This window comes from Myodes glareolus, chromosome 12 (genome assembly GCF_982192425.1).
Source record: "Myodes glareolus chromosome 12, mMyoGla1.1, whole genome shotgun sequence".
NCBI classification, from domain to species: Eukaryota; Metazoa; Chordata; class Mammalia; order Rodentia; family Cricetidae; genus Myodes; species Myodes glareolus.
In genome coordinates, this window is record NC_142037.1 from 62,041,675 (window position 1) to 62,062,245 (window position 20,571).

Genomic DNA, 20,571 nt, shown 5'->3' on the forward strand with positions numbered 1-20,571 from the left:
GTGTAAGCCCCCTGGTTATCGAGGCGATTGGGCCACAGTATAGCGTTTCCGCCCGCAGCTGGGCGGGGTTCATCTCCGGACTACAACTCCCAACGTGCACCGCCTCGGATTGACTTCCGGGGAGGGAGGGCCTGGGCACCTAGGCGCCCCAGCTTCTTCCGACTTCTTCCCTGGCAGGGCGGGTGGTTGTCTTGGTGACTGCTCCCTAACGGTCTGGTGACCCGAGATACTTGTAGAGGGTTTGCAGCACTGAAGACGCCTGTGGTTCCTCCAAGTGTCCGAGGTGAGGCTGGTTTTAGCCTTGTACGCGGAGTTACTGACGCTGGAGAGGTAGCTTCCAGGAATCTGTTAACCTATCTTTCACGCGTGGTACAAAGATGCTAAAATGCATCCAAGTTTAGAATTTATAAATTTCTTAGCCAAACAGGGAGAAGCCCGTACCTGGTCCTTTGTAACTCGGGCAAGGATTTCTCTTTGGCCTCACCTTTCTTCACGCCTTCCTTTAAAAAGGAAAGAGGTGGATCGTACTGTAGCTCTTCCTGTCCCCCACCACACACACCTCCTTCCTCACCGTTCCTTTTAGAAAAACCGAAATGTCTAATTCTATGGACATTTTACCAAATTGTGTACTATTTAAACAAAGGAGTTAATAAAATTCTTGGGAAGGCTAAGGTGTGCTATTTAGAATATTCAATTTTTTCTCTTCTAACCTCTCTGTTTTTTTTTCCAAGTTATTTAGAAATGTTATTGTCTCAATGTGGCCTGTCTTCAGACTTTCAGTGATGCCTCGCTTGTTAAATAAACCTAATGTGTATCCCCAGACAGTCTTGATGTCGCCTCCGCTCTTGTTTTGTATATCCTCTTCCTCCGTACAAATCTTGTCCCGTGTGTTCACAGATCCTTCCAGATTTAACTGCTTCTGTGCATTCTTACACTGACAAAATTAGGCATTCTCTCCTGGAGTTTGGAGTTCTTTATATGAATGGGCTTTACCCTTTCTCTTTTACACGACTTTGGTTTCCTTTGTCCTTCAAAATAAGATTTCTTGCTCTGTAGGCATGGTGGTGCACACCTTTAATCCCAGCAGGAGGCAGAGGCAGGCAGATCTCTGTGAGTTCCAGGAGAGCCCAGGGCTACACAGAAAAACACTGTCTTGAAAAACTAAAGCAAACAAATAAAGATTATTGCCCCAAATTTATACATGTGTTTGTGTGTGTGTGTCTGAATGTATACACACACACACATTCATACACATACATGTATGTATATATGTGTATATATATATATATATGCACATATTTATTTAAATTGACCAAAGGGCTGAGTTCATGATAGGATTTAGCGAATCTATCTTCGATTTGAGCACTAATTCACAGTAGTGATCGGGATTAGATTTGGCATCTTCCAGTGCCCAATGATCTAAGCAATCTTTAGTAACTCATCAATGCACTATATGTTCTGTAGTAAATTTTTGGTATATTTAAGTTTATTTCCTTTTACTCTACAGAAGATTGATCCAGAATAATAAAATGTCTCGAAAAATGCCCAAGGAGTCAAAAAAAGTAAACATTTCTAGTTCTCTGGAGTCTGAAGATATTAGTTTGGAGACAACCATTCATACAGATGACATTTCCTCATCAGAAGAGCGAGAGGGTAAAGTCAAAATCACCAGGCAGTTAATTGAAAGAAAAGAAATGCTTCATAATATTCAGCTACTGAAAATCGAGCTATCCCAAAAAAATATGATGATCGACAATTTGAAAATGGATTATCTTACAAAGGTAAGAACAGATGCAAACTTTGTTGATTTTCCTACCTTGTTGTATTTAAACTGAAGATAATTAAGAAGTTGGTATGTAGACCAGTTGTGGTAGCGCATGCCTTTAATCCCAGTGCTCTGGAGGCAGATCTCTGTGAGTTCTAGGCTACCCTGGTTTACATAGTGAAGTCCAGGACAGCCAGGGCTATGTAAAGAAACCCTGCCTCCAAAAAAAAAAAAAAAAAGAAAAGAAAAAAGAAAAAGAAAGAAATGGATGTGTCAGACTATAAATAGTATACTTGACATTGCTTTTCCATTGCTACCTTTTTATACTTTGCATATTGGAAATCAGGTGTTTTGAATGTGAGTATGGATGAGTTACTTTAGTAGGCTTAATTTTTAAAGTGTAGCATTAGTGTAATATGCATTTTCTTAGGAGTACTTTGTAACCAAGTTTTGTGCTTTACCACATGTGAGGTGACTATTTTGAGAAGAACAATCAGGATCATAATAATCAAATTGTTGAATCTCAATTGCCCTTTCCCTACAAATCTGATTTTCTTTTTTTTTTTAAAGATCAACATGATTTATTAAGAACAATTTTTCTTAGATATTTAAGGAAAATTATACATCTACCCTGAATTTGCTCTTTGCCTTAAAGTCTTTTCTTAATTTAAGCAATATATCTTATAATTTTTGTCATCTAGGGAGACAAAGAATGATTTCGTAATTCATAGTCACCGGATACTTTTCTTCAAATTTTGCTTGAAAATACAATAATTCATTTTTAAACTTTTCATCTAATCATGTATGTGTCTTCAAGGTACAGGAATACTGCTTTAGCCATAGATACCCATTCATGAGATGCATCTTCTATTTTCTTTTTTTTTTTTTTTTGTAATTTTATTAAATTATAAAAAGTTTCCATTTACGCCCCTCCTCCCAACGCCCTCCCACTCCCCCCCTCCCTCTCCTCCTCCCTCTTTGTCCCCTAGGGAAGTCAGGGTCTCCTGCCCTGTGGGAAGTCCAAGTTCCTCCCCCCTCACTCCAGGTCCAGGAAGGTGAGCATCCAAACAGACTGGATCCCAAAAATCCAGTATATGCAGAGGAAACCAGTCCCAGTGTCATTGTCAATGGCTTCTCGGAAAGACTGCAGGCCAGCCACATTCAGAAAATCCGGCCACATTCAGAGAATCTGGTTGGATCACATGCTCGTTCAGTCACGGTCCATCTGGCCTTGGTAAACTCTCATTAGATCCGACCCCTTGTATCAGTGGGTGATAGTATCCCTCGCAGTCCTTCGTCATTTTCTTCCTCCTTTTGCTCCTCGTTTGGATCTTGGGGGGCTCAGTTCGGTGCTCCAACGCGGGCCTCCATCTGTATCGTCATCCAACGCCAGATGAGGGATCTATGGTGATAAGCAAAATATTCATCAGTATGGTCACGGGCCAAGGCCGGTTCAGGCACCCCCTCCTCTGTCCAGAGAACAATCTGGGGATCTCTCCTTGGACCTGGGATACCATATATAATCAAGTTTCCTGTAAACTCTAATATGACTCCCTTAGTTGAAATATATTCTTCCCTGATCCCACATTCATCCTTCCTCCCTTCCCCCCATCCCGGTCAACCGAGCTTTCTCCATTCCTCCCCTACTCCCTTCTCTCTAAAGTCTGATTTTCTTGAGTCATAGTTCCTTTGTGTCTGAGAGTGGCTGTGTCCCAGAAGTCAAACCTGAGTGACCACTGTCTTTAGCAGGTGGGCCATGGAGAGAAGGATGGCCTAGTTCTTGTATTTCTGCCTTGTGTGGCTAGTCAGACCCAGGGTAGTTTGTGGAATACCTGGTAGAGATTAAACTAGCATGTTGTAAGGGGTTGTTAAGAGAGGGGTCCCCTTTGTTTGTCCCAGCTGCCGGGCTAGCTTACACCCGAAATAATCACAAAGAAACTGCATTCATTAAAACACTGCTTGGCCCATTAGCTCTAGTTTCTTATTGGCTAATTCTTAACATCCCAATTTAACCCATTTCTATTAATCTGTATATCGACACTTACCAGTGTCTTACTGAGAAAGATTCAGCATGTCTGACTCTGGCGGCTCCATGGTGGCTCTCTGACTCTGCCTTCTTTCTCCCAGCATTCCATTTACTTTTCTCCGCCTACCTAAGTTCTGCCCTACCAAGGCCAAGACAGTTTCTTTATTCATTAACCAATACAAACAACACATAGAAAGAAGGACCCCTACACCATTAGCCATAATAAATAGTGAGTGAGTACGAGACACATTTCGTTGGTGTTGCTACTTCTGTTCCTAGGAAAACGATTTCCTCCTGACAGTGAACTAACTTTACTATTGTTCTTAGCTGTTCCAGCATGAGTCCATCTGTCCAAAACTGTACTTTTGTTTCATTTATACCGTCTCTTGTTAACTTGCTCTCCTATTTTAGTTCTAGGCTATGTATACTAAGATGCTACAGTGTCCTACTAGAAAAATATGTTTACTTTGGGCCAGTGAGATGCTTTGCTGGGTAAAGCTACTTAACCATACAAGCCTGGGGCCCTGAGTTCTTTCTGTGGGCTGCATAGTGAAGAGAGAACTAACTCCTGAAAGTTGCCCCGCGTGCACACATACACACAACTTAGAGTAAAAAGGAAGGGCTGAGGGATGACTAAGCAATTAACAGCACTTAGTATTTTTACAAATGACCTGGGTTCAAATCTCTGAACCCACAGTTCCAGGGGACCCAATGATGTTTTCTGGCTAGTGAGGAAACCAGACACGAGCATGGTGAACATACATACACACAGGCAAAACATTCACACACATCAAAATCAAGTAAATCATAAAATACAATGATGTGGGATTCACATCTGTATGCTGAGAATACTATGGGTTAATGAAGAGTCTGCTTTGGGCCTACTGCAGCACAGAGTAGGGCAAGGCGGGGATTCCAAGCGAATAAAGGAGGAGAGAGTAGGGAGAAGTCATGGGAGGAATCAGGGAGAAGCCATGTATCCGCTGGAGGAGAAAACTATCTGTATGCTGGTACCAGTAAACCACTAGCCTCATGGTAAAATATAAAATAATAGAAATGGGTTAATTTAAGATGTAAGAGCTAGCTAGAAACACATTTAAGCTATTGGCCAAACAGTATCGCAATTGATATAGTTCCTGTGTAATTATTTTGGGTCTGGGTGGCCAGTAACAAACGAACAGCCTCCTTCTACAATACAAGACTGGTTTAAATTCTTAATACTTATTTATTTTTGAGGTGCTAAGGATCAAACCCAGAGCTTCACCTGCTGCACAGATGTCCTGCCCATGAGGAAGCTAGAGCACTTTCTTAAGAGTGCCTCCATAGACTAGGCAGAAGATGCAGTTAGAGTCACCTACTTTAAAGGAGAAAGGAGGGGAAGGAAGGGAAAAGGAATGAGACAAGTGCAGGACCAAGTATGTAGGGGTTTGCAGAAAGCACAGCATATTGTCGGACTATAGGAGTCTTCTTCAGTTAATCACAAAGCAAGTTGTTGGCAACGGTCTCTAAGTGTCCTCTGCTACAGTGTAGACGTTTCTGGGAAGGCGATTACTTGAAAGCGGTGGACATTTGTTAGCACATTATAAAGGTAAGCTAAAGGGAGATGGGAAGGTCTCTGACCTACCAGCAAGGGAAATTAGTGAGGAACCTAAAGTGGTCCAGGCAAGCATGTCATGAGAGACTTGTTTTCTTTTCAACTGAGAAGTTACAAGGCTGGTGAGTGATGTAGTTAGCAGTTACTCATTTTGTTTGGGTGTTTCTGTACACCCAAACCAGCCGTGGCAGTAGATGGGGATGTGCGGTGCTCAGACTAATAACTCAGCCATGTGAACAGCAGCTCACATGACGCTGCAATCTGAGTGAGCTCTGCGTGTGAAATAAGGGAACGCCATCTCAAGGATAGCCTGGCATGAACATTTACAGGACAGTAGTTTCAACCCAGATCTTTAAAGATTCTTCCTGTTTTTTTCTAAGTGTTTGTTGTTATGTTCACTGAAAGCTGACTGTGTAAACTATGTTCTCTCTGTTCAGATTGAAGAATTGGAGGAAAAACTTAATGATGCCCTTCACCAGAAGCAGCTGCTAACTTTGAGATTAGACAATCAGTTGACTATTCAACAGAAGGATGCCAAGTAAGACATGTTTTTCACAAAACCCTAACATCTATTTTCAAACTAAATGTAATTTTATTCTTGTTTATGCAATGTTATTATAGGCTATAATAGAGCAATTTTAAGTTAGATATGCTTATTATCCTAACATACAGACCACTAAAAGGCCAGGTTGCTTTATCACAGTATACAAATGCACAGTTAACATTCAACATTTATTCAACAAATACTAACCTTGTAAGCAACCCATCCATTACATGAGGAGCTCTCTGGATTGCCCACATTTGGTATCTAGCTGACCTTTTTCTTCATTCACTCTGTACACCATTCTGCATTGTCACAGCTGTCCGGATTTGCTGCCTTAGGAGACAATTACTATGCCTGTGTATCTTCTCAAGGTGGGTATGTACCTATCAAGAGTGAACTGAGCCTGGTGGAGTGGTCCACACTTTTACTCCAGCACTTGGGAGATGGTGGAAGGAGGATTAGGAGTTAAAGATGTCTGACCATGGTGGCTCACACCTTTAATCCCAGTACTTGGGAGGCAGAGGCAGGCTAATCTCTTGAGTCTGAGATCAGCCTGGTCTACAGATGTCCAGAGCTGCACAAGGGTGCCATGTCTGGAAAAACAAAACAACAACAAAAAAGAAGCAACAACAACAAAAAAAAAAACAACGGAGTTCAAGGTCATCCTTGGCTAGTGAGTTGAAGGCCAACCCTGGCTAATTAAGGCCTTATCTCAAATGAACGGGCAAAGAAACAAAATAAAGTATTCATTGTTTACTCTCATGCACCTATGCCAATTATACCTATGTAATTTAATTTAAAGTGATATAAACAATGACATTTTAGTAGAAAATATGCATTGTTTCTATAAAAACCAAAAGAAATTCATTGGAAACAACTCAATAAAAATGAATGGCAACGGTTGGAAAAATGGTTCAGCAGTTAAGAGTACTAACTGCTCTTCCATAGGTCCTGAGTTCAATTCCTAGCACCCACAGGGCAGCTCACAATCTAATGCACTCTTCTGGTCTGTGGGCATACAGACAGACAAAGCTCTGTACACATAAAAAATAAAGGCATGGTAGCTCATTCCTTCAATCCTAGCACTTGAGAGGCAAAGGCTTTTCAAAGTCTCTGTGAGCCGAGTCTGGTAGAATGAGTTCTAGCCAACTAGAGCTACATAGCAAGAACTGTCTGAAAATAAATAAATAAATAATAACAAGTCAACAGAGGCAAGATAGGTTTAAAGACAAAGCAAAAACATCAATGAACAGTATCTTCTCAGACTTTTGTCGGTGTCTTTTAAAGTCTCCTGTCTAGGCTAGGGATATGACTCAGAGGTAAAATGTTTGCTGGAAGACTTGAGTTTGAATTCCCAGTAAACACTGAGACTGGTGGTTATGTTCCCAGAATCTCAGAACAGCAAGGGTGGAGACAAGATGATCCCAGTAGCTCCCTGGCCAGCCGGTCCAGCCATGGCGAGCTCTAGATTCAGTGTATGCTTCTGTTTTTAAAAAGTGTCCGGTCCGGCAGACTTGTCCATCAGTGCTTGAAAGGAGGAGTGAGGATTAAGGAGAGAAATAGACGAGAAACACAAGATAGAGTCAGGAGGGCATCCAGTGAATAACGTGATCAGCCCCGAGTTTACTACTCAAAGTTCTTATATACCCCAATTAAAGGGGGAGAGACAAAAGACTTTCTTACAAGGATGCAAAAAACAAACAAATGTATTTACCGTAATACCCAAAACATCAAGTGATCACACCCTAAGTCAAAGTGTCCTATTGACCAACTTTTGAAGAGTCAAGATGGAACGGATCCACTTCTGGGCCTCCACAAAAAAGTAAGGTGGAAAAAACAGCTAAGTAAGACATCAGCTTCTGGGCTCTACGCTGCCAGGATGGATCAGTGGTGGACTTCACTGGTTGAATGAATACCTTATGGGGTTCAGTGGTACTGTATTAAAGAGATATGTCCTGCAGTACCAGGATCAAAGAGAAATGAAAAGTAATATCTAGAGTCCAAAGCTGTTATGTAAGGGTTTAAGACTGTAGTAGATTAAATGTTTATTTGTAATTTGAATTTTTGGTTACTACTTAAGAGTTGGTTCTGGTATTTTTTGGGCTGATACATTTACTGATCTATATGAATGTGTCACTTCAAGATTAATTAATTAATTAATTAGATAAATAAACACTAATGATAGCCAAAAATCACAGTAATTTTAAAACTTACCATAAATTCTCTCAATGTAGGAAATATCAAGAACTAATGAAACAAGAAATGGAAACCATTTTGTTGAGACAAAAACAACTGGAAGAGACAAATCATCAGCTAAGAGAGAAAGCTGGAGATGTCCGTCGAAACCTGCGCGACTTGGAGCTGACGGAAGAGCAGTATGTGAAGCTGAAATCCTTTCCTGAAGACCAGATTTCTATCCCTGAATATGTGTCTGTAAGTGTCGTGCCTCTTCCGTAACACTGCAGCTGGGGGTAGTGGCACATGCTGTGGTCTTGTCCTCGGGACATGGGGACGTGGAGATCAGCTCCTACACCTGTGTAGTGAGTTGGAGATCATCTTGTACTATAAGAGTCCCCGTCTCACAATAAATACACAAAGTTTCATCCATTCTCAGACTGAAACTGGCATTATATAGAGGCGCTCTTTATACATTTTTTATTTTTATATTTTATATTAGCATACAAAGTAATGAGTTCCTTTTTGATGATGCATGTGATACATTATGCCTTCTTTTCACATGTCCTTCTCTCCAAGTCTCCCCTGTGCCTCTGTCCTCCCTGTAGCTGCTCCTGTCCTCCCTGTCCTCCCTGTAGCTGCTCCTGTCCTCCCTGTCCTCCCTGTAGCTGCTCCTGTCCTCCCTGTCCTCCCTGTAACTGTTCCTGTCCTCCCTGTCCTCCCTGTAGCTGCTCCTGTCCTCCCTGTAACTGTTCCTGTCCTCCCTCTGACTAGCCCCTCTTCTGCTTTCCTCTTACATGCCACAGGTCCCCTCCCTCTCTGTTTCCTCATGGCCCCTTTCCTGACTTCATAGATATACACATTTAATTTTAAATTAGGTCCCATATGGAGGAGAAAGCATAGTGTTTGTCTTCTGAGTCTGGCTGGGTAAAGAAAGGAGGCAGGAGGAAATGCATGAAGGAGAAGCAAGCTTAAATAAAAGGAAGGAGACAGTGGAGGACTGTTACAGGGAAGAGAAATGAGTAAGAAGATAGAACAGACAATAGGTTTCTCAATTATGAGGAAATTAAAAAGCAAAGGTAAGTGTAAGAAGGTAGAAATAGAGAGATGCAGGAGTTTTAAGCAAGATGTAGTCAGAGTAGAACAAAAATAAAGGGAGATAAGGAGAAAACATGGGGGGAAATAAGAAGAAAATTTATGGCCTAATGAAAAAATATATGTAAACAAAGTTAGATGCATATTTGTAGAATATAAAACAAATTTTTAGTACTGTAAAATTAAAAAATGCTGCCGGGCGGTGGTGGCAGCACTTGGGAGGCAGAGGCAGGCAGATCTCTGTGAGTTCGAGGCCAGCCTGGTCTACAAGAGCTACTTCCAGGACAGACTCCAAAATACAGAAAAATCCTGTCTCGATAAACCAAAAAAAATAAATAAATAAAAAATAAAAAAATGCTAGAAAGTGCACCAAAAGGGGAAAAAAAATCATAATAGTAAAAAAGATTAAAAGCAAAAGAAAAGAACAGGAAAAATGAAGTGTTAGAGCACTTTGGTATCAGCATCCCCTTCTGGCCTAAAGAGTTTATTGGTATGGGTATATGCATTAATATTTGCAATATTTGAATTAAACATTAAGGAAACAATTTATGTACAAGAAGGATTGGGTATGATGTACTTTAATGGTGCTTGTCTGAAGTCCCAGCTACTTAAAAGGCTGAACCAAGAGGATCTCTTGAAACTAAGAGTTCAAGGTGGCCAGCCTGATCTATGAAGCAAGACTTTATCTAAAAATATAGATAAATACTACAAAATTAGATGCTGTCTCTATTTGCTTTAAAAATTACAGTGTCATTATCATACATCATATAGAGAATGGGAAAATAAGAATTGAATTGAACAAAATAATTCCTATTGTAGCTAGGAATATTTTTCATTTTGTGAATTCCCTAAAAGAATTGAGAACAGTGACAGGGCAAGGGCCAGGTGCCGCACACCGCGCCCCCATGGCTGCGCTCTGTGCTATAGAACCTAGTTCGCAAGCTTCGGGTAAGGGGCTGGAGGTTGAGAATACACACACACAGACAGACCGACACACGGACCTCCGAACGCTGCTTCAGAAAGCGCCCTTTTAATACCACCTTGGAGGCTTTAAATACCCGGCAGTCAGTGGTCAACAGGTGAAAATTCCATCCTCTGATCCTCTAGGCAAAGCACAGCTTTTAGTAACTTCAATTAGAAGGCTCTAGACAGGGAAGAGCAGCTGAAGGCCAGGACTCATTAGTCCCTACATCTCCCCCCTAATTTTTTATAAAACAGAAGACCCTCCTGTCTTAAGTCATCTCAGAAGAGTAAACCCTTACCCGTCTTTGGGAGGCCCCTTCCCTGTCTTAGGTGGGCCCTCTTCTGTAGAAGTTGTCCGTCTACGGAGGAGTCTTCATTATTGGTGCAATATTTGCAACCAAACCTTACTGGCCAACAGGCTCAGAAGGACTTGCTAAGTGACCATATGCTGCATTCTCATGGGTTGTCTGATCTTTCACAGGATTCAGAGATGAATGCCCATGGCAACAGGCGTTACAATTGCCAGTAACAGGCATTATGATTGCCAGCAATAGGGTCCCCAATCACCACTGGACCCAGCCTCCCATTTGGGCTATGGTATTTTACCAACCCTTTAGCTAAAACAGTTACAATCTGGTGTGCCAATTGTAACATTTTAAGGGCTATTCAAGTAACCATTGAGTTGTTTCACCACATAAGAGGCATTAGCAATATTAACAGATGTGAACAAGACATTTGTTGTACCAGCCATAAGTCCACCTGCTCCTACAATAGGGCAGTTGTTGATTTAGACTGCCTTCTTGTCCCGCTGCTGCGTTCTCGGGTGGCCCAGTGGGGTCTGTCTCCAGCTTGTCTCAGCTCCAGCACATGTTGCATTTGCTGATACTCCTGGCACTGCTGTGGCACCCGCCAGGCTAAGCACCGACTGGGCTGGGGCAGTGTGCCTTCCAGCACAGCCACCTAGCAAAGCTCTGCTCCAGCTGCCTTCTAGCCCCAGCTGCATTCGTTCTGGGTCCAAACTGGTGCATGGAGTGGAGCGGAACTCAGGGAAGGAGGCTTGCTGCTCTGCAACCACTGAAGGGGCCCCACTTAAACAATCTTTTAGGGAATTTGGGCGTTGTCAATCTGCCTGGCTACTTCCTGCTGAGCAGGGACACTGCATTCTTAGGGGTATTTACTGCAACATTTTAGGAGGTCTCGGTGATTCAAACCACATGAATCTCGAATAAATCCTTAGGCTCTCATCGTCTGTGGAGGCAAAAACAGAACCTCTTTTCCAAAATATCAGATCCTTAGGCCCATATTTTAAAGTCAAAATACCTTTCTTAGCAGTTCCTCGAATCAAATGTCTTTCTCCTGTCCAGAACACAAAAGACAACACAATCAACATATCATGCATCTGTACATATTTATCTTTTTGAGCTGTATACATTCTATCTTTCCCCAATACATACGTCTCCTCCAGCCAGGGACAACCCTGTTCGCTTATTCCTCTTTCTCGGTTGGACTTGGCGCAGAGAAGCCGAGCGAAGGACGTCAGGATTAACACATACCCCAATCCACCCTCACCTTCTGAGGGCGACCTCTCAGCGTTCCCTAGTTCCCGAAATTTTGGTGGGGACCTCCAATTGCCGCGCACCGCGCCCCCATGTCTGCGCTCTGTGCACTAGAACCCAGTTCGCCAGCTTTGGGCAAGGGGCGGGAGGTTGAGAATACACATGGAGACAAACCGGCATACGCAAAGACAGACTGACACACGGACCTCCAAAGTTGGTTCAGAAAGCCTCCTTTTAATAGCACCTTAGAGGCTTAAATACCCTGCAGTCAATGGTCAACATGTGAAAATTCCATCCTCTGATTCTCTAGGCAAAGTACAGCTTTTAGTAACTTCCATTAGAAGGCTCTAGATAGGGAAGAGTAGCTGAAGGCCAGGAAATAATTCCTGTTGTAAAACATTGATAAATAGAAATACAAAATTAGATGCAGTCTCTATTTGCTTTAAAAATTACAGTGTCATTATCATACATCATATAGAGAATGGGAAAATAAGAATTGAATTGAACAAAATAATTCCTATTGTAACTAGGAATATTTTTCATTTTGTGAATTCCCTAAAAAAAATGAGAACAGTGACAGGGCAAGGGTCAGGAGTCCCTGGAACACGCAGACAGCTGTTGCATTTTTGTGTTAGGTAGGATTTTACCTTCCGAGCCTTCTCTTTTCTGCATTTATAAAATAGATCCTAGGAGTTGGAGAGATGGCTCAGTGGTTAAGAGCATTGCCTGCTCTTCCAAAGGTCCTGAGTTCAATTCCCAGCAACCACATGGTGGCTCACAACCATCTGTAATGAGGTCTGGTGTCCTCTTCTGGCCTGTAGGCACACACACAGAATATTGTATACATAATAAGTAAAAAAATAAATAAATAAAATAGATCCTAATGTATGTTTCTGCTGTAAAGATTAACTGTGGGTGTGTGAAACATGTCAAATGCTTAGCGCAGTGCTCTGCGTCACGTGAATGTCAGTTCTCCCCACTGTCTGCCAGAGTGGGAGCTGTTCTCGGGCATCAATGGACTAAGGTTTCTGGATCAGTGATTTGAAAGAAAATGAGACATTAGCTATCTGCCCAACTTTTGATGATTGAAATGGTCAGTTATTGTTTTTCTGACTAACACATACTGTCTAAAACAAATACTCTAAATGCTGTCGTTGGAACTTCATTCATAGTTCAAATAAAGTATACACATTTTTTCCTTTCCGGTTTTAATATTCTTTCACACTTTTGCATGAAATATTGTTCTAACTGATTGATGTAGATTTCACTACCTTAAGGACCAACCTAACACTTGACCTCTTATTAGACAGAGTGTTTCTGCACTACAGTCATATGTTAAGGACTTTAGATTATATACCTGTGTAATAAGAAATCCCTCATTGCTCTCTGCTGACTTGTTGGTGGTTTCTGAGGTTCTTAGAACCCTGTATTCTGCAGCACTTGGGCTATGACAGGAAATGAAGAGTGGGAACAGTGATAAGAGAGGGACTCTTTGATGTACCCCTGGACCTCTCAACACTGCAGGGAAAGCAACATTGTAGAATGTTGCCAGGAGCCTGAGATAAGAGCAAAGAATAAAATGTATCTCTTCATCAAATTGATAGTTGACAGAGCAATGTATAAAGCAGATAAAATCCCTGCCTTCATAGAACTTGCTTTTTTTTAAGCAACAGCTTAAAGTGTAATTTGTGAAATGTCTCCTAAGCGCTCTGGAGAAAACAAGCAGGGTGGAGAATAAAGAGTTCAGTTAACTGTAGGTTATTTTATTATTTAAAATCAATTTTATTTATTAGTGATGTATCTGTGAGGAATGTAGTCCAAGTCCGCTAGTGGATAGTTTGACTCCTTGGCAGCCTATTGTGTTTCCTGTATATGTATATCTGTGGTCAGTTTTATATAAGATACTGGCAACAGAGCTAACAAAAACAATTATAACAATATGCCTTCATAAAATTTCTTGATGGATTCCCAGAATTTTCCAGTTTATATTTTTACCACAAGTGTCTGAGAGTAGATAGATACATGGCAGAGTGAGAGCAGCCAGGGCAGCCTGCCCCCTGCAGAGTGGCAGTGACTATTTGTGGTTTGGGTTCCGGATTGCTTATTTTTCTTTTCTTTTTTTTAAAGATTCGGTTCTATGAGCTAGTCAATCCATTAAGAAAAGAAATCTATGAACTACAAGTGAAAAAGAATGAACTGTCTGAAGAACTCACTACAAACAAAGGCCAACTGAAGCAGCTCACAGAGGTTTGTTTGATTTCTCTTACTCTTGGGAAGATGTTGCAGCTTTCCCACACGGCCTAGTCAGCGACTGCGGGAAGGAGTGTGGCAGTGCTAGGACACTGACTGCTGCAGCTCTTAGTGAGGCTAAGCCAGAGCCAGTAAGACGTCTCTCTTCAAACTGGCACGATAAATATGCTTTACCCTATCATCCACAGTATACGTTTGTTGTTGTAACCCATTTCATAAGCAAGTGCTTTCGAGGCCACAAAAGAAGCCATATCTGAGTGCTCTTGTGTAATAAACATGCACACAGAAGTATATAATCTCCCTTGCTTTAATATATAAAATACGGATGCCATTAGTAGGAAGAAAAGAATGTATTTGACTTTCCTTTTCCTAGAGACTCCTGCGTTCTCTGGCAGGACAGTCCTCACTATTGCTGGCATGTAAGGATTAGTAACACCCATGCTATTTTAGAAGTATCTTATTCTGGTTGATGGATTATAAGGCTAGTGTGCTTACAACCCTTCACTTACAGAGGCTGCACTGATCGTTAGTTGGATTACAACATTGGTCAGATATCCCAGAGTGCCACCATGTACTTATCGGAGAAATAAAAAATAGTGGTGGACTCTATAACAACTTCAAAAAACTGGGAGTGCTGTTTCCTCCCGAAAGTTCATGAGACCAAAAGGAAAACAAGCTAATAGTTTACAAGTAGAGTATACAGCAGTTGTTCGTTAGTGGTTAGCCTTGTCCGTGGTATGAAAGGAAGCTACAGTCAATGTGTTGGTCATTCCTCATCAAATGCAATTCTCTCCAGCATGTGTACTGATACTAGTGTTTGCCCTGTGTGTCATCAGTGTGCATGGCGCTGTCCTAAGTGCCAGCAACAGTGAGAGGCAATGACTCCCTCAGGGAATTTAAATTCTAATACACTCAAGTGTCAGATTTGAACTTTCTAGTTTATTCCATGGTCTTGACCAAATCATTTAACATTTCTTTTCAAATGAAGAGAAATGGTTCACCCTGTCCTTTCACTGGATCCCCTGTGTTTCCATGTGATAGCACACGGTTATCTTACAAAGTTTGTACGCGTATGTATATGATGTGTCCTATTTCAAGGGTACAGTTTTCAAAGCTCTGTTACTCAGAAGTAAGTCATTATGTTAGTATATAGTTTTAGGACTATCTATACTTTCAGGATTTTGAGCAGGAAGGAAGGGGCTAGCCCAGTCCCAGACTGATCTATGTTTTGTGCCATCGTCAGCAATAAGGTCTCTTACCATCTTGTCCTGGTGGATGGCAACAGCAGTGGCAATGGCCTAGCATGCTCTGGGGTTCTGTGGCCAGCCACTCATTCGGAAATAGCTCTGGGATTTTTCTAGTAACTGGTGATTTCTGGATGCAGCTTTATCCACCCACACATGGTGCTTCCAAGCAAAGCCGTTCTGTTGTTTTTAATTTTTTGATTATTTATCAAATATCAGAATTCCTCATAGCATTTTTTATATCATTAATTTTTGCTGACCCTCCCGTCACGTCTCTTCCATCTTCCCTGCACCACTCCTAGAACTTGAAGAAAATATGAAGTTTTAGAACATTCTTGGTTGTTTTAGTAGTTTCAACTCCTTACCCTTAGTCAGTCTTCATCCCTGAGGAAGAGGTGGAGTTGGGAGCCTAGAAACCAAAGGCAGGTCTCTAGGAATCCGCGCTTAGCAAAGATACAGAAAGACTGTGATATGATAAGTGAACACCAATAGCTAAATTAGTGAAATTGAAAAAATATCAAGGAAGTTATTGACTTGAAAGAGAATGCCTTCTATATAAATACAAGTTCAAATACAGAAACCCTTCTAGCAACTGATGCCCAAGGAAGCTTAGAAGGGAAGGCAGCAGCTGAAAATTAGAAAAATTTCAACAGCAGCTTGGTAGCGGTAGTAAACCACAGACATTATTTGCTAAGTCTCTGAATTTTGAGACTAGTAATTAAGGAATTAAACTTTTGTTGTTTTGAAACTGTTAACTTGCCTGATTCAAAATGGTCTTAGTGTGTGTTTTAGCCACATGGTGGCAGTATATACCCACCTATCTTTAAAACAAAAAAAACAAAACAAAACAAAACAAACAAAAAACTACTTCAGGATATTTGAAAAATCCTGGTTTTAAACCAGCACTGAACTAACTTGCCTTTTATTTGTATTTCTTATTTACAATCGTCTGCCTACAACATCAAATGCTATTTTTCCTAGTAAGTTCAGTAATTCTATACCTATGAGAATTATGAAAAACAAAAACCTTTGTTCCATAATATGTTCTCTTCAGATAAAACCTTCAGTTATTACACCAGTTTCATAACTGTCCCTACGAAAACACTGAGAGATGTTAAAGAAACATAACTGCAGGTTATAGCAGGTAGAAGGTGAAAAAGTTCCAGACACTTAGTAAAATACAATTCTTCACCATTAAAAAAGAATCGAAAGAACAAAAGGAAAGAAAGGAAGGAAGGAAAGAAGAGAAAAATGGAAAAAAAAGAAAAAGGAATAACTTCCTATTAACGTTCTGTGCCAACTTTAATAGATTCCTGGGATTTTAATATGTATTTTTTTCTAGATTTCTAATTATTTGGAATATGTAGATACTATAGTGCAAAATGTAATTCACATTTTACTTTCAGTCTGTTATTTCTAAGTGTAGTAGAATTCAGCCCTGTGCTAATTTGAGCTGCGCCATATGTATAAACTTGTCTGTGCTACTTAATGTGTAAGTGCTTGTAGATATTTTTATTATAAACCTCCTTTGTGTGTATGTATGATTGGTGTATGAACACATGCATGTACGGCACTCAGGCCAGAAGGGAATGTTGGGAGTCCTACTCTGTCATTCCATGCATCATGCCTTTCAGGCAGTGTCTTTGACTGAACCTAGAACTAGACTGGTTGCCTGGAAGCCCCAGTGATCCTCTGGCTTCTGCCTCTCCTATCACTGAGGTTGAAGGTGCACTCGCTGTCAGCTCTTTCTGTGGTTACCGGGCCTTTGGACTGAGGTCCTCATGCTTGCACAGAAAACCCTTTATTCCCCTCCAGCCGTATGCAGCGCAGCTAAGGTGTGTGCAGCCGTTTTACTTTTGTAGCGTGGATGCGACATGCTTCTTTCATTGCAAAGGAGGCAGTGTGAACCGTACTAGGTAAGGTCTTCAGCAGTTGACACTAACACCCTAAGTTCATGAGGATATAGTGAAACACATCTCATGAGAGCTTTGTAACTAGGAAGTAAAAATATGTTTTGTTAAACACAGATTTCTTGTTTAGAACCTTGGTTACATTTCTTGAGAAAAACCCCCGCAAGATTACCTAGAGGCTAATCATCAGTATCTCTAGATGATTAAGATAGCTAATTTAATTTGTATGGAAGTGAGGTGTTTCATTAATGATACATACTTGTTTAAGTGTTATGTTTCGGGGATGATAAACTGTCTTCTCAAATTCCTTTTTATTCTGTTTGGTTTATAAGCTTAAATTTCCTTTATGGGATACTTTCTTAAGACACTACCAATCAGACACAATTATCCTAGAGTGTGGAATATTCATTAGGAAACAATAATATATTTGCCTCTTCTTATTAAATTAATTGCTTAACTTTCAATTCATGGACAGCCACGTGGATTCCAATTCTAGTCTGAGGTGTAACTAAGGATCTCATTTTCAATAAAACTCAGGAGTCTAGTAAGGTAGGTATGTGATCGTGAACATGAGTCTAGTGAGATAGGTATGTGATCGTGAACATGAGTCATTTGAAAATGTATGAGGTGTCGTTTGTTCATTTATTGATAATTACCTTTGCATTTTAAAGTCAAGTTTCAGTGCTTTGGTTTCATATTTTTCACTTTTGTCTTTGATATAAAAATAACATTTTGAATATTTTACTATTTAACACGAGGATAAGGTTGGAGTCACATTTTATAGTTTGTTATTACTAATCTCATTTCTTACCTATACATTTAAAATCTATTGCTGTTTTCTAAAACCTGTTGAAATTTTACATGTAATGAAGTGCCTGCATGGGGAAACACTCGTGTAGCTTGCATGATGTCAGCTTTAAGTTTGTCGTTAGATTAGAAGCCCATTTAGCTTTTTGTTTCATCCATGTGATATGAGGAAACAGCTTTTAAAGATTAACATGTCTTCTTCTTGTCCTTACTTTTGTTCTTGCTTTACATCTCAAGTAAACCCATCAGCGCTTTTGAATTTTAATTTTGGGGGCAGGTTATGAGCAGTTTATTTGATGTTGAGATGAAATTTTGGACCCAGTGGCCAAGAAGATGATCATCATATTGTATCAGGAAACACCCTCTGGAGAGACCTGATGCATACCTTGGATTAACCTCAATATTCTCTGACCACTTCATTCTAATGATCTTGAAACCCAACCTCATTCACTAGGTATAGAATAGTGAATTGGGCTCAGCGCTCACTGTGGAAATCAGCTGCCAGCATACCTGGTTAATCCACTTTTGAGCCGGTCTGGTAAACCTTCACTCTTGTAGCATTTCCCTGGTGACTGTTTTATTTAATTTTGCATAACTTCTCATTTACAAGCTCTTCTTCACACAAAATACAGTGTTTCTTAGCCAAGACTATGAAAGCATGTTTTTGACCATTAAAAAAATATTTATTACATTATTTATGGTATGTGCATGTATATGCAAGTCAGAGAACAGGAGGAAATTCTTTCCTACCACCAACTGGGTCCCAGGATGGAACTCAGGTGGTCAGCTTGGCAGCAAGTCCCTTTACCCACAATCCATCTCACTGGTACTTTTTGATTGTTCTGAATTTTATAATTTAATCCAGTTAGCCGTTCAGTCACCAGCAGATGTGTTTGTTCAGTGTTGTGGACAGAAAATTTGTTCTACCACTGTGAGGTCAGTGTCCAAACTGAGGCAGGAGTTCAGTGAGTTTGCGGCCAGCCTCGGTTGCATGATGAAAGTTTGTTTGAAAACTGCCCTCAGGGGCAAGCCGAAACAGACCAGCTGAAAATAGGCTTAATGCAAGTTCCCTGGTGCAAAAGTTGAAAAAAGGAGGGGTTAAGAATTATGGGAAAAGTTGGTAGAAGGGTAATACTAATATCAGGTAATATAGAATTTAAAATGAAAACCATACAACAAAATAACAAATGTATTATGAAAAATTGGATGTTGCAGACAGAAACTTTTACATAGTGAATGGCATGAGAGCTTAATAAAAGCCAGTAAGGTTTGGGAAGTTTGCCTTGCTTCCATGAGGAAGTGAGGATGTTGTAGATAAAATAAATGAGGCCTGGAAGAACTAATTCTGTCACTTACGGTATAGCTGCTGTAAAGAAAGCCCAACTGCCTTAACCAGAGAAAGTGCTGTTTTTAAACATCAATGTAGACTTGATCACATAGGAAACAAATATATTTTTAGGTACACATTTTATAGTTCCTATTTTTATCATGTAAAACAAAGACAGAGGATGAAGGGGATTAAACCTCCTTGACAGTTAAATACATCTTTTGGTTCAAAAATTTTTTTAAAGAAAGCAATGGAAACAAGAATATTTTATGTCAGAGTTCTCAAAGCATATTTAAAATTATACCAGAGAAAAATCTATGGCCCTAAAAAAATCTCTTTATTACTACACAGAAAGACAAAAATAAAGATATGCATTCCTCATCTGAAGACAGCAGAAGAGCCAGGCATAGTTGGGACATGCCTACAAGCCAGTACTTCAAAAAGTCAAGCCAAGAACACCTCGTGTTTGAGGCCAGCTTAGGCTGCCTACCTAGCAAGACAGTCTCAAAAAAAGCTAAAATAACACAAAACCAAGACTGACTAGATATAAAGTATTGGAAATTAAGGTGTGTGTGTGTGTGTGTGTGTGTGTGTGTGTGTGTGTGTGTGTGTGTAAGACAAGCTTGAAAGTTAAGTGTGCCAAAAAATGTTGCTTGTCAAGTAGACAGAAGTGCAGTCCTTAAACCTCTCCCATGGGAATCTTATGAAGGGGGACCAACGTGTCATGCTCGTCTCCTTCTGCCAGGAGCAGAGAGGCATTCACCCCAGGGTCCACAGTTGCTTTCCATCAGAACAATTACAGCTACTATTCCAGAGTACTGAAAAGGGTAGAAATTCTGAGTAATGTAGAAGCAAAACAAAGTAAATTTATAAACTCATTTTATTTATCCTATAGGAATAAAAATTCAAAATATTCACAAATGAATTCTACCATTATGTATTTTTTTTTCGGGGTGTGTGTGTGTACATGCGCACATGCGTGCCCGTGCCTGCATGTGTGTGCTATATCTATGCAGGTACCTATGAAGATCAGAAGAGGCATCAGATCATCTGAAGTTATGCAACTGGAGTTATACTGAGCCACAGTGAGGGTGCTGGGAACTAAACCAGGGCCCTCTTCAAGAACAGTAAGTGCACAGAAAGGCTGCCCATCTCTCCATCTGGAATTCTACCATTATATCAAAATAATTGGAAGAATAGGTTTTGGCTCAGAACCACCAAGACCAAGTTCTCGTCAGCACAAAGGAGATTTATTTGCTCCAGAGTGACAAAAGGCAGGGAATAAGAGACAAGGACACGGGAGAAGGGGAAGGGA

The 20,571-nt window shown here is 40.5% G+C and overlaps 1 protein-coding gene across 1 annotated transcript in view; it reads left to right on the forward strand.

Annotated features, from left to right (window-relative positions):
* The first annotated feature begins 57 nt into the window (after positions 1-57).
* Pibf1 (progesterone immunomodulatory binding factor 1) overlaps positions 58-20,571 on the forward strand; it is a 154,124-nt gene continuing 133,610 nt past the window's right edge. The window contains exons 1-5 of the mRNA XM_048421884.3: positions 58-283; positions 1,508-1,781; positions 5,823-5,923; positions 8,164-8,362; positions 13,846-13,965. Of these exons, the coding sequence (XP_048277841.1) occupies positions 1,530-1,781; positions 5,823-5,923; positions 8,164-8,362; positions 13,846-13,965 (672 nt within the window). The 5' untranslated portion in view covers positions 58-283; positions 1,508-1,529. The remainder of the gene's footprint in view (positions 284-1,507; positions 1,782-5,822; positions 5,924-8,163; positions 8,363-13,845; positions 13,966-20,571) is intronic.